The 14,991-nt window shown below is 41.8% G+C and overlaps 1 protein-coding gene across 1 annotated transcript in view; it reads right to left on the bottom strand.

The window, feature by feature from the left end:
- The window catches only part of LOC115113664 (E3 ubiquitin-protein ligase NEDD4-like), a 40,440-nt gene extending 26,245 nt beyond the window's left edge, over positions 1–14,195 (bottom strand). Inside the window, 5 exon segments of the mRNA XM_065013092.1 lie at positions 1,151–1,204; positions 10,212–10,250; positions 10,344–10,422; positions 11,895–11,968; positions 13,947–14,195. Of these exon segments, the coding sequence (XP_064869164.1) occupies positions 1,151–1,204; positions 10,212–10,250; positions 10,344–10,422; positions 11,895–11,968; positions 13,947–13,994 (294 nt within the window). The 5' untranslated portion in view covers positions 13,995–14,195.
- Between the last annotated feature and the right edge of the window lie 796 nt (positions 14,196–14,991).

Here is a 14,991-nt window from a genome sequence, read left to right as displayed (position 1 = left end):
TTTTGAAAGCCTAACACTAAGATCACATTTTATAACTTAGCTAGCCATGTTGGCAATAGAATCAGCCTTCAAATGATGCCCTCTGTCCCAAATTGCAATTTATAAATGGAAAGTTTTTTGATTGCGTATACAACAGTATTGTATGATGGTTGGGACACAGGGCTGTGTTCCACAGAAAAAACTATAAGTGGGCTTGCTTCAGTTCCTCAATGGCAAATCCAGGAGAGCTCAAAAAAGGACCTTATAGTTAAGGGTTCCTTCAACTATATCATAAAAGTGCATTGAAGTGACTTGAAGTGACTTAGGAACTGTGCACACTGGAGTGGTGTGAGCCACTTGGAAACACCACTCTGACCTCTCACTCAACCCTTGTAATAATTTTTTTATATATTGCACTTACTCCAAAATGCCAATGAATATTCTTATTATGTTACTGAATGTATCCAGAGTATTTTCAGATTTTCGATTTTGAAAAAGGCTGTGAAAAATGTACAGTAAATGTAAAATGCACATAAAATCAAAAGTGTAATGTTTGGATTCAGTCTTGTGTCAGGTGAACTGTTGTGTCCTCACCTTTGGCTTGATAATTTCCCCATAATCTCAAAAGTGTTCTCTTTCAATTGCTAACATGGTCATGCAAATGCTTTTCATTGTTCTTCATTTCAATTTGGCCCTATCCATATAGGCCAATTTCCACGAGTGTAAGGGGTTGATGTAGAAGTGTTCAGAAACATAATCTATTCTTATTTACAATAAAAGTGACTTCAAAATGACAACACATTACTTACCATTCATTGGGAACAACATAACCTGAAACACAACCAAAACAAACTGCAAATGCATCCAACAAGCTTGTAGAGTCACAAGCTTGATTTTACCATTGCGTGCTAGGAATATGGGACCAAATACTTAGCCTCGGATTAGTTTAATACACATAGGTGAATTTGTCCAAATACTTATGAACCTCCAAATAGGGGGACTAGATGCATAAAGTGCTAAACGGTAAAACATATGTACAGGATTATAATAACAATCACTATGTCTCTGCCTTCAAGATCATTTCCACTTCCAGTAAAGTGAGTCAGCAGCGGTGGTGGCAGTGTCAAAACCACAGGCCTGGACATACTGAAAGAATATCGTAATGACTTACCAGACGATTCTCATCGAACACCTCCAGCAACAGCCGATGCTTCCTGGGATGAACCTGAAAGAGAAAAGATCGACATCAATAAATGGGTCAAAGAACATCAACAAATTAAATCAACAACAACCCTACTTAATTTCCCCAACATGGTATAGTCAGAAGAACCCCAGTTTCTGTCAATCACAACAAATCGTTTGCCCCTTGATAACCAGCCCACTTTATATGTTGTAAAAGCGTTATATGGTCGCTGCCCATATCATTGCATAGTGCAGAAAATAGTTATGGGGCCTTGCTTTAACCAAGTTAACCATTTTCACTGTAGTGTCCAAATCATCTTTCAAGCGGTCAGGCATTCCTTTGGCAGCAAGAGCCTCTTGGTGTATGCTGCAGTGTACCCAAGTGGTGTCGGGAGCAACTGCTTGCACACTCCACTATGTTTCCCTGTAATGGCTTTTGCGCCATTAGTACAGATACCAACACATCTTGACCACCAAAGTCTATTTGATGTCACAAAGCTGTCCAGTACTTTAAAAATATAATTTCCTGTTGTGCTGGTTTCCAGTGGTTAGTAGAAGAGGTGGTCTTCCTTAATTGACCCGCGATAAACGTAACGGACATATAGCAGGAGCTGTGCCAGGCCCGCCACGCCTGTTGACTCATCCAGCTGTAACACATAGAATTCACTGGCTTGTATGCGAAGCAGTAATTGTTTCAAAACATCTCATGCCATGTCACTGATGTCTTGTGAAACAGTGTTGTTTGATAAAGGCATTGCCTCTATAGTTTTATTTTGCCTTTTCCCCCAGCATTGTCCCAGCCATATCCGTAGCAGCAGGAAGAATAAAGTCCTCCATACTCGTATGGGGCTTGCCTGTCCTAGCCACTCGGTAGCTCACCATGTAAGATGCTTCTTGACCCTTCTTATTAATGGTATCTGTTGCTTTTATAGTCATCTTAAATCTTGTTCAAAAAACTCCTGTGGCTTATTTTTCAAATTTGAATATTTTGTTTCTAAATGTCTGCGCAAGAGTGAAGGTTTCATCGAGCTGTCAGATAGTACTTTTGCACATACAGTGGGGCAAAAAAGTATTTAGTCAGCCACCAATTGTTCTCCCACTTAAAAAGATGAGAGGCCTGTAATTTCGTCATAGGTACACTTCAACCATGACAGACAAAATTAGAAGAAGAAAAATCCAGAAAATCACATTGTAGGATTTTTAATGAATTTATTTGCAAATTATGGTGGAAAATAAGTATTTGGTCACCTACAAACAAGCAAGATTTCTGGCTCTCACAGACCTGTAACTTCTTCTTTAAGAGGCTCCTCTGTCCTCCACTCGTTACCTGTATTAATGGCACCTGTTTGAACTTATCAGTATAAAAGACACCTGTCCACAACCTCAAACAGTCACACTCTATGGCCAAGACCAAAGAGCTGTCAAAGGACACCAGAAACAAAATTGTAGACCTGCACCAGGCTGGGAAGACTGAATCTGCAATAGGTAAGCAGATTGGTTTGAAGAAATCATCTGTGGGAGCAATTATTAGGAAATGGAAGACATACAAGACCCCTGATAATCTCCCTCGATCTGGGGCTCCACGCAAGATCTCACCCCGTGGGGTCAAAATGATCACAAGAACGGTGAGCAAAAATCCCAGAACCACACGGGGGCGACCTAGTGAATGACCTGCAGAGAGCTGGGACCAAAGTAACAAAGCCTACCATCAGTAACACACTACGCCGCCAGGGACTCAAATCCTGCAGTGCCAGACGTGTCCCCCTGCTTAAGCAAGTACATGTCCAGGTCCGTCTGAATTTTGCTAGAAAGCATTTGGATGATCCAGAAGAAGATTGGGAGAATGTCATATGGTCAGATGAAACCAAAATAGAACTTTTTGGTAAAAACTCAACTCGTCGTGTTTGGAGGACAAAGAATACTGAGATGCATCCAAAGAACACCATACCTACTGTGAAGCATGGGGGTGGAAACATCATGCTTTCGGGCTGTTTTTCTGCAAAGGGACCAGGACGACTGATCCGTGTAAAGGAAAGAATGAATGGGGCCATGTATTGTGAGATTTTGAGTGAAAACCTCCTTCCATCAGCAAGGGCATTGAAGATGAAACGTGGCTGGGACTTTCAGCATGACAATGATCCCAAACACACCGCCCGGGCAACAAAGGAGTGGCTTCGTAAGAAGCATTTCAAGGTCCTGGAGTGGCCTAGCCAGTCTCCAGATCTCAACCCCATAGAAAATCTTTGGAGGGAGTTGAAAGTCCGTGTTGCCCAGCAACAGCCCCAAAACATCACTGCTCTAGAGGAGATCTGCAAGGAGGAATGGGCCAAAATACCAGCAACAGTGTGTGAAAACCTTGTGAAGACTTACAGAACAAATTTGACCTATGTCATTGCCAAAGGGTATATAACAAAGTATTGAGATAAACTTTTGTTATTGACCAAATACTTATTTTCCACCATAATTTGCAAATAAATTTATTAAAAATCCTACAATGTGATTTTCTTGATATTTTTTTCCATTTTGTCTGTCATAGTTGAAGTGTACCTATGATGAAAATTACAGGCCTATCTCATCTTTTTAAGTGGGAGAACTTGCACAATTGGTGGCTGACTAAATACTTTTTTGCCCCACTGTATAACAGGCATTACTCCCAATATAAGTGAACCCCAAATCAATGTAGTTCTTATCATATTTGCCATCTATTCGATGGTCCAACGTCCCTGTCTGTTCGGTGCATTCCCGGGTAAGGGGGGCAGTAGCTCTTCGGCTGCATCAGATTCACAACTGTCAGTGTCCATAATAGCTGGGCTAACAACAAATTTAGAATTACTGATGCTAGCATTGGATGTGCTCATGGAAGCAGAACAACTTGTGTCGTTGACAGGTGCAGGTGTAGTACTGCTGGTAGTGGCAGAGCTGTTATGTGGGGCAGCAGGTAGCCTAGTGGTTACAGCGTTGGACTTGTAACCGAAAGGTTGCAAGATCAAATCCCTGAGCTGACAATGTAAAAATCTGACGTACTGTCCCTGAACAAGGCAATTAACCCACTGTTCCTAGGCCGTCATTGAGAATAAGAATATGTTCTTAACTGACTTGCCTAGTTAAATAAAGGTCAAATAAAATGTGTCTATGTCTACTTTTTTTTTTTTTTACCATTCATAAATTTTCGAGCAAACGGAATGAGCAGCAGCTACGTTTGGCTACATACGGACAGTTCATGGAATTCCCGTGAGAGAGTAACAGTTAATGGATGTTAATTATTTGACTTGGCTACCTGTATTTGACATTGTGTTGTTATGAACACTGGATAGGCAATTTTTTTGGGGGGCAGTGAAACGAGGCTACTCAGGCGAGAGAAAAAAAACTCACCCAAATGTATAGCCCCATTGGAAAATATGTATGTACAATGCAGTCCCCCGACGGCATTGCACATCACATACACCTGTTTGAAAATACCTGGTCTAGACAAAATGAAGGTACAATAGGACAATGGGAAAGGTGGGCCATTGCTCAGCGGACCAGACAGCATATGGAGCTTCTTTTTTATATGAATTATTTTTAAAATGGCTAAGGAGGACCAGACATTATATTTGTACTTGCGAAAACATCCCGAGCACTTCCTACTGTAAATAAGTTGAGTGTTTATGCATTGAGTCATGATTGAGTCATGACCAGATTTGAGTAAGAACGAGCCCAGCCATGTTATGAGGGGTCTGTAAAACATGAGTTGTCTATGCGGATAAACTCAGGCAAGCTTCAAGCTTCTGATTTCTATTTAAGAGATCTTCTGTTGAATCTGACAATTAATCTTGATGGTTGTACAGTCGTCTCAAATAAACCTGAAGGACCTTGGCGTTTCTCTGGACCCTGATCTCTCTTTTGACGAACATATCAAGACTGTTTCAAGGACAGATTTTTTTCCATCTACGTAACATTGCAAAAATCAGAAACTAGTGCTAAAAACGGCTGCTATTACTCCAGTGATAGCCTCTCTACACTGGCTGATTTCAAGGTTTTACTGCTAACCTACAAAGCATTACATGGGCTTGCTCCTACCTATCTTCCGATTTGGTCCTGCCGTACATACCAACTCCTTACTCTCCCTAGAATTTCTAAGCAAACAGCTGAAGGCAGGGGTTTCTCCTATAGAGCTCAATTTTTATGGAATGGTCTGCCTAACCATGTGAGAGACGCAGACTCTGTCTCAACCTTTAAGTCTTTACTGAAGACTCATCTCTTCAGTAGGTCCTATGATTGGGTGTAGTCTGGCCCAGGAGTGTAAAGGTGAACAGAAAGGCACTGGAGCAACGAACCGCCCTTGCTGTCTCTGCCTGGCCGGTTCCCCTCTCTCCACTGGGATTCTCTGCCTCTAACCCTATTACAGGGGCTGAGTCACTGGCTTACTGGTGCCCTTCCATGCCATCCCTAGGAGGGGTGCGTCGCTTGAGTGGGTTGAGACACTGACGTGATCTCCCTGTCCGGGTTGGCGCCACCCTCCCCTTGGGTTGGGCCGTGGCGGAGATCTTTTGTGGCCTATACTCGACCTTGTCTCAGGATGGTAAGTTGGTGGTTGAAGATATCCCTCTAGTGGTGTGGGGGCTGTGCAATGGCAAAATGGGTGGGGTTATAGCCTGCTTGTTTGGCCCTGTCCGGGGGTATTGTCGGACGGGGCCACAGTGTCTCCCGACCCCTCCTGTCTCAGCCTCCAGTATTTATGCTGCAGTAGTTTGTGTCGGGTGGCTAGGGTCAGTCTGTTATATCTGGATTATTTCTCCTGTCTTGTCCGGTGTCCTGTGTGAATTTAAGTATGCTCTCTCTAATTCTCTCTTTCTCAGAGGACCTGAGCACTAGGACCATGCCTCAGGACTACCTGGCGTGATGACTCCTTGCTGTCCCCCGTCCACCTGGCCGTGCTGCTGCTCCAGTTTCAACTGTTCTGCCTGCGGCTATGGACCTGTTCACCGGGCATGCTACCTGTCCCAGACCTGCTGTTTTCAACTATCTAGAGACAGCAGGAGCGGTAGAGATACTCTCAATGTTCGGCTCTGACAAGCCAACTGACATTCACTCCTGAGGTGCTGACCTGTTGCACCCTTGACAACCACTGTGATTATTATTATATGACCCTGCTTGTCATCTATGAACATTTGAACATCTTGCCAATGTTCTGTTATAATCTCCACCCGGCACAGCCAGAAGAGGACTGGCCACCCCTCATAGCCTGGTTCCTCTCTAGGTTTCTTCCTAGGTTCTGGCCTATCTAGGTTGTTTTTTCTAGCCACCGTGCTTCTAGTCGTGGCCAAAAGTTTTGAGAATGACACAAATATTAATTTCCACAAAGTTTGCTGCTTCAGTGTCTTTAGATATTGTCAGATGTTACTATGGAATACTGAAGTATAATTACAGGCATTTCATAAGTGTCAAAGACTTATTGACAATTACATGAAGTTGATGCAAAGAGTCAATATTTGCAGTGTTGACCCTTCTTTTTCAAGACCTCTGCAATCTGCCTGGGCATGCTGTCAATTAACTGATGGGCCACATCCTGACTGATGGCAGCCCATTCTTGCATAATCAATGCTTGGAGTTTGTCATAATTTGTGGGTTTTTGTTTGTCCACCTGCCTCTTGAGGATTGACCACAAGTTCTCAATGGGATTAAGCTCTGGGGAGTTTCCTGGCCATGGACCCAAAATATCTATGTTTTGTTCCCCGAGCCACTTAGTTATCACTTTTGCCTTATGGCAAGGTGCTCAATCATGCTGGAAAAGGCATTGTTTGTCACCAAACTGTTCCTGGATGGTTGGGAGAAGTTGCAAAATTGTGAGTGAGCCCACTCCCTTGGCTGAGAAGCAACCCCACACACAAAAGGTCTCAGGATGCTTTACTGTTGGCATGACACAGGACTGATGGTAGCGCTGACCTGGTCTTCTCCGGACAAGCTTTTTTCCGGATGCCTCAAACAATCGGAAAGGGGATTCATCAGAGAAAATGACTTTACCCCAGTCCTCAGCAGTCCAAATCTGTACCTTCAACTTTAGGAGACGGTCCTGGCGCTTGCTGGATTTCCTTGGGCGCCCTGAAGCCTTCTTCACAACAATTGAACTGCTCTCCTTGAAGCTCTTGATGATCAGATAAATGGTTGAATTAGGTGCAATCTTACTGGCAGCAATATCCTTGCCTGTGAAGCCCTTTTTGTGCAAAGCAATGATGACGGCACGTGCTTCCTTGCAGGTAACCATGGTTGACAGAGGAAGAACAATGATTCCAAGCACCACCCTCCTTTTGAAGCTTCCAGTCTGTTATTCAAACTCAATCAGCATGATAGAGTGATCTCCAGCCTTGTCCTCGTCAACATTCATACCTGTGTTAACGAGAGAATCACTGACATGATGTCAGCTGGTCCTTTTGTGGCAGGGCTGAAATGCAGTGGAAATGTTTTTGGGGGATTCAGTTCATTTGCATGGCAAAGAGGGACTTTGCAATTCATCTGATCACTCTTCATAACATTCTGGAGTATATGCAAATTGCCATCATACTAACTGAGGCAGCAGACTTTGTGAAAATTAATATTTGTGTCATTCTCAAAACTTTTGGCCACGATTGTACACCTGCATTGCTTGCTGTTTGGGGTTTTAGGCTGGGTTTCTGTACAGCACTTTGTGACATCAGCTGATGTAAGAAGGGCTTATAAATACATTTGATTGATTGATATTTGGAGGAAGCCCACTCCCCAATAGCACAGTCCTCAGCACCACAAATGGCCGGTGACCAATGTCAGCTGTCAAAGCTAAAATCAAGCTCCACTCACAAGCAAAGATAGCCAACCAGCCAGAATACCACAGGGCTAAGACAAAGCACAAACAGGTCCTTGAAAACTGGTAGGTTTCGCACCAAACATGGCTACTGTTTCAATCCATCGCTGACTGGACTAATGAAAGCTAATTGGATCCTCCATCTGCTGACACCCAGCTTTAATTACAAAACCCATCCCATTTGGCTACCCTGCCGGCCCAGGGGGGCTAGAGCGTTGGTCTAGTAACCGGAAGGTTGCAAGTTCAAACCCTCGAGCTGACAAGGTACAAATCTGTCGTTCTGCCCCTGAACAGGCAGTTAACCCACTGTTCCTAGGCCGTCATTGAAAATAAGAATTTGTTCTTAACTGACTTGCCTAGTTAAATAAAGGTAAATTAAATTTAACACAGAACAATACCATTTTTTTGTACAAATATTTCTCAAATATTTTCAAAACATAGGTGTATTTCCTCTCAATGCTTAACACAGAGAGAATGATCTATAAGTAAAATACGTCAGAAAACCATCTGGCAGAGCTGGGAAGGGGCGCACAGGGGCATTGTAACTAAAGTCACTGCCCCCAGGCATTTCATGACCACTGGAAAATGAAACGTGTTTCTGTTAAAACGGGCCCTCTTGCTAAATGAAGCCATTATTGACACTGCCACGTTGGTAAGGTGGGCAAAAATAGGCCGCAACGCCTGTAGAATGAGTGCGTTCGTCAAATATAACTTGTTTACTTTATATGATTAACTTCAAAAGAACAATCAAAGGATAAAGATAAGAGATGGGCTAGGGAATCAGGTGTTTAAAAATATATTTTGACATTGGTTGGACACGTTATTTTATCAAGAAGGTTCTATATAGAGTTCCAGGGCAGGTATAAACATAATAATATTCACAATAGGGACAAGTACTACAAAGTGCAGGGAGCTGTTAGACGTATACAGCTGTTGTAACACTAAGGTACTGATTTACTGTACCAAGAAACCATGATGGAGAAAGCCCTGAATAGACTGTAGGAGATGGAGAAATCTCAACTGGCATGGTGACATGATTGTTTTTTACATTTCAGATGACTGGGAGAGTGTTGAATCATTGTCCAGGGCAATGAGACATTGTGCAACACTGCCATAATTTCTAGACATGGCTAATGAGTGTCTAAGGCTTAAACATAGTGGATATTTTAGTGAATGTGTGCAACTATATATACACACACACAAAAGCTTCCTGCCCAATGTCCAGGGCCAGAGAAATTAAAACATTTCAAATATCTCCCTCGGTCTCCTGGCGAGATGGGCCAAGTCTCCTGCTATGTGGTACATCCAGATGCAGGTAGAAGTTACCCAGCGCTCTGCTTTTTCTCCACATGCAGAAGATGTGGTTTTCTCCAACAAGATTACAGTTTTGCAACCACAATAGGCTTTAGGAATCCACCACCCAAACAACCTACTCTTTTCAAAGTATTTTTGTTGAAATAACTAATTCAACCTCCGTCAGCAAAAGTTCCAGCTTTTTGAATTGTGCCCTTGAACACTAACATTTCAAATTCATATCTGTGCCCCCATAGCTACTAAAAAAGAGTTGTGAATATTGATGTCTGTTCCTCCACCGTAGAGGATCAACCTAATGAAAAACAATCAGGACAGAAGGACCTTGCTATATGCAGCTCTCCACACAAAAACCTCAGAGCAAAGACTCACGTCAACACCAGCTGACTCACAGAGGCTCTGTTTCACACCTTCAGTTCAACATTCAATCAAGCTGTGTTTACATGCCCAAGATAGGAACAAGGGGCAACAATAGTCACAGGATGCTGTGTGGGTTTTAGTGACCAATCACAATGCCCAACACAGTGGAGGACTTCCTGTTGGTGCTCATTATGTACAGACACCCATGAACATTGTGATTTTTATTTTCTTCAAAAAACACCCATGTCTGCAGACATGAACATAACATGTTTCGCGTTCTGACTTTTAACTTACTGTTTGTGAAATGTTAAACCTCCCAGTGAGAATCTGGAGCAGTTTCAAACACTAATAGGGAACATATTACTGAGCCGTTAGGGCTAGGAAATAAGGCTCCAGTTAATTGTCCATACTACATGGAGGCATGCAGCAAAAAGAGATGAGATAAAGAGAGAGATTTTTTTTATTTTTAGAAAGGTTGAGTCTTAAATGTTCTCAGAGCCCTGGGTAAAACAGAAACTACACACACATTCACAATGCTCTTTTTACCATACATTTGACTTACCCTGAAAAAGAATTCCTCATTCCACTTCGGATCCAATGTCTGGAAATGACAATGCATTTAAAATGTAAATAGGATACTTACAAAACAAACAAATAAATGCTCTGTACTTATTCAGCTAGCGCAGTTACTCACCTTTTTAATTGTTTTAGTCTGAAGACTTGTTAGTTCTCCATTGACAGGGTCATAAAGGGACACTCTTGTATATGGATCACTGTGATAGAAAATAAAAAGACAACGCTCAACTTGTTGTCCATCTGTCCCTTGGTGTGCCCAAAGATCAAACGAGGGAACATCTCAGCATGTAACATTATCCCACAGGCCATATGGAGCACAAACCAATGATGTCATCGGAACCATAACTAGTTGCACTGAAAATAAACGACTGATCTTTTACAATGGACATGTGAAGAAAAAAAAGTGTTTATTCGACAGCACTGCCTTGAGGGGAAATGGTGGGCTTTTTAGGGGAAAGGAGTCTGGAGATTCTGGAGCATCTACTGTATGCAAGGGCACAGAACTCCTGATTATAGCGCCATCTTAAGGTTGCACAGGACAGTTACATTACGGTCTAAAGAGAATTTAAGGAAAAATTTAACAATTTAAGGAACGCATGGAAGATGACATAAGCCTACTTGATATGAATAAGAATATCATATTTTGAAGTGGGTACACAAGGTTTCTTCAAGGCCGTCTTTCAACCCACTGCTATGGTGCTGAACTTTCCATTCAACAATGCAAAACAGGACCACAGCAACCATTATCTGTCTGTGGAACAGCACAGTTTGAAGATGATTTTGCAAGTCTCAGGTTTTTGCACTCAAGTTTGATTAATAATATTCAATAAGTATTAGGCAAATAAGTTTGTATTTCTAAATGCACAGTGCCTTCAACAACCATATAGTATAGTATGCGCATGCACACCACTAGGTCCACAATGTTGACTAAATAAAAAAAGTTCCACACACATGGGTTCATTACCAAGTGTTTACAGTACAAACTGATAATCAGTTTGCTGTTTATAATGAAGTGGGTAGATGTGTAAAATGATTGGGGCAATAGACCTGCTTATAAACTCTAGACTCTTGTGTTTTTGGCAAAATAGCACACAGAATTGTAATAGATGATTTAGGAGTCCAATAAGTTAGGAAGGTTCCACAGTCCACACTAAGGATCATGTAGAATCAGAATTTAGTATTTTATGGTATAACATGGCCAAAAGCATGAGTTTCCTAAAAAGGGAGTGTACCAAAGATAGGACACCGTATTTTGGTAACATGAGACACCAGAATTATACAAAGATACTGAAGCAATCCTCGCTAATATGAGCCTGGTTACAATTCCAACCAAGTGGGTTGACCCTATGGGTGCAATCCATAGGGTTTTTGCATTTCACACCAATGACCCGGGTTCGCTTCCCTGTACCGCTGTTCGTTAAATTGGTGTCAGAATTGGGATTGCATCAGAATGTAAGGCGGGACAGGAGGTACGAGTGGTCAAAACACAGGGACGTGATTTTGCGTTCGGAGGGGGCAGTGAAGCTATCCTCGCTAATATGAGGTTAACTTCTCTATCCCACCATTCGCTATAATACCATTAAAAAACAATCTTCTGAATTTGTTAAAGTGATACTGATAGATTGGATTATCCATTTGAAGACATATTTTCCTCAAAATCAAGACTGACCTGGCTCCAAGGATATCTTTCTTGGCCAAACCAATTCCAGCTATGACTTTCACTCTCAGAATTCTAGCCTCATTCTGGAAAAAAACACAATAAGGACATAAATCACATTAGTTGCTGCTTACAGTGCAAAGTGACTTTATCCACATTTTGTTACGTTACAGCCTTATTCTAAAATATTAAATCGTTTTTTCCCCTCACCAATCTACACAAAATACCCCATTATGTCAAAGCAAAAGCAGGTTTTTAGAAATGCTTGCTAATGTATTAAAAATTTTAAACTGAAATATCACATTTACATAAGTATTCAGACCCTTTACTCAGGACTTTGTTGAAGCATCACTGGCAGCGATTACAGACTCGAGTCTTCTTGGGTATGACCCTACAAGCTTGGCACACCTGTTTTTGGGGAGTTTCTCCCATTCTTCTCTTCAGATCCTCTCGAGCACTGCGAGGTTGGATGGAGAGCGTCACTGCACAGCTATTTTTAGGTCTCTCCAGAGATGTTAGATCGGGTTTAAGTCCGGGCTCTGGTTGGGCCACTCAAGGACATTCAGAGACTTATCCTGAAGCCACTCCTGCGATATCTTGGCTGTGTGCTTAGGGTCTTTGTCCTGTTGGAAGGTGAACCTTTGCCCCAGTCTGAGGTCCTGAGCAGGTTTTCAAGGATCTCACTGTACTTTGCTCTGTTCATCTTTCCCTCGATCCTGACTAGTCTCCAAGTCCCTGCCGCTGAAAAACATCCCCACAGCATGCTGTCACCACCGTGCTTCACCGTAGGGATGGTGCCAGGTTCTCCAGACGTAACGCTTGGCATTTAGGCCAAACAGTTCAATCTTGTTTTCATCAGACCAGAGAATCTTGTTTCTCATAGTCAGATTCCTTTAGGTGCCATTTGGCAAACTATCATGTGCCTTTTACTGAGGAGTGGCTTCCGTCTGGCCACTAACATAAAAGCCTGATTTGTAGAGTGCTGCAGAGATGGTTGTTCTTCTAGATAGTTCTCCCCATCTCCACAGAGGAACTCTAGCGCTCAGTCAGAGTGAACATTTGGTTCTTGGTCACCTCCCTGACCAAGGCCCTTCTCCCCCAATTGCTCAGTTTGGCAGGGTGGCTAGCTCTAGGACAACTCTTGATGGTTCCAAACTTCTTCCATTTAAGAATGATGGAGGCCACTGTGTTCTTGGGGACCTTCAATTGCTGCAGACATTTTTTGGTACTCTTCCCCAGATCTGTGCTGCAACACATTGCTGACTCTGAGCTCTACCGAAAATACCGACCTCAAAGGGTCTGAATACTTTTGTAAATAAGGTTTCTGTTTTTTTATTTTAATACATTTGAAAAAAAATCTAATAACCTGTTTTCGCTTTGTCATTTTGGGTTATTGTGTGTAGATTGCTGAGTTTTATTTATTTTCTCATCCATTTTAGAATAAGGCTGTAAAGTAACAAAATGTTGAAAAAGTCAAGGGGTCTGAACACTTCCCAAATGCAACACTGTAAATATCAGTTTAAATGATGTTAACTACATAAATGTCACTTACTGTAAATGACTCACAGGAATATAACGTGTGGTTTTCCACGTGATACTTATTTGATCTCAAACATTCAAGATCAATTTAGGCCACATTAATGACGTGATAATAACTCACATGACTCATTTGGGCAATGCTCTCTGAGTTTATAGCCAACTGACATGGTTAGTTGATAATTCAATTAATATATTGTATTATCTATAGGTGGTCAAAAAAATGTGTGTTAATTAATCAACAGTAGGCCTATACAACGATGACAGCTACCAGATAGCTGATGACGTACTCAGTGACCATCAACTGTTACACATGCTAACTAGCTAGCTAGCTGGCTAACGTTGCTTCGATAAAATGGATATTGGTATGTTGGGACTTGACTGTCCAACTCTAACAGCTTGGTTGACAATACCCAAAGAAATGTAATGACAATTTAGCTAAACACTTGGATATAACGGATTTTGTCTGCCCACGTAGCCAGTTGGTTAATTAGCTAGCTAGTTAGGTAGCGTTAGCTAAATATTTACCTCATCAGTCTGAAGTCCACGGACCTCGGGAAGTGCGGCCATACTCATATCCTCAGCCCCGTAGTTGTCCTGTAGCTCGATTAAAGTAAAATGTACAGAATTTTAACGCTGTAGGTGCTCTTCCACCAATTCACCTTTCACTAACAAATGAACTGTTCCAAACACAATTCTAGTTAAAATGTTCAAATGTGTCGTGCGTTGTTCTCCACCAACAGGATCCTGACTCCTCTCCTCCCTCCGCTACCACGCCTCCACCCCTACGTAGTAATTCACAAGAACGTGATGTACAATGTATATAAAAAGTTGACACAAAACAGCCATCACATAACATCCGGTGGTTAGTGCAAATGGTTGTAAATTAATAGTTTTGCATCTTCACTTCCATTGCAGACCATGACAAATAATGTACCCATTTCAAATTTTGTAATGTTGCATCATTTTCCAAACCACTGAGACTAGCCGAATATGGACAAAAGGAGCCTAACTTTACTCCTTATAATCCAAGGACCTTACATGTTCTGTTCAGAGCCGAATCGGCTCTGGCAGCAAAACAGCCAAATACTCAATTTAAACGTGAGTTGATTGTCAATTGCGGTACAGTTCTATACACGTAAAGCTCTCTTTAATATCACATCCAAATACTCCATCTAAACGTGAGTTGATTGTCAATTGAGGTACAGTTCTATAAACGTAAAGCTCTCTTTAATATCACATCAAAATAATTTCACAAATCTAAAATAAACACTTACTGTACACCGTTAACAGTTACAGCCAACAGTATTTTTTTGTGACAACACCTTTGTTGCATCCATCTTCTGTTTACAGACAGGTGTTCTGAAACACAGATAGGTAAGTAGCATAAAGTATGCCCCTCTGTCTTCCGCCTTTTTAGAATGGCGCTGGAGGGAAGAGCAGACGTTTTACATTTGGCTTTTTTGAGCTGATCTTTAAAAAAAATTATACATGATGTTTCCGCCATCATTTCCTATTACCGAAAAAATGCTTTCGGACATCAGAACAGCGATCACTAACCTCGATTTGGATG

This window comes from Oncorhynchus nerka, linkage group LG28 (assembly GCF_034236695.1).
Source record: "Oncorhynchus nerka isolate Pitt River linkage group LG28, Oner_Uvic_2.0, whole genome shotgun sequence".
Taxonomy (NCBI): domain Eukaryota; kingdom Metazoa; phylum Chordata; class Actinopteri; order Salmoniformes; family Salmonidae; genus Oncorhynchus; species Oncorhynchus nerka.
Note: the sequence above shows the minus strand (reverse complement) of the source record. Positions and strands in the feature narration are given on the sequence as shown.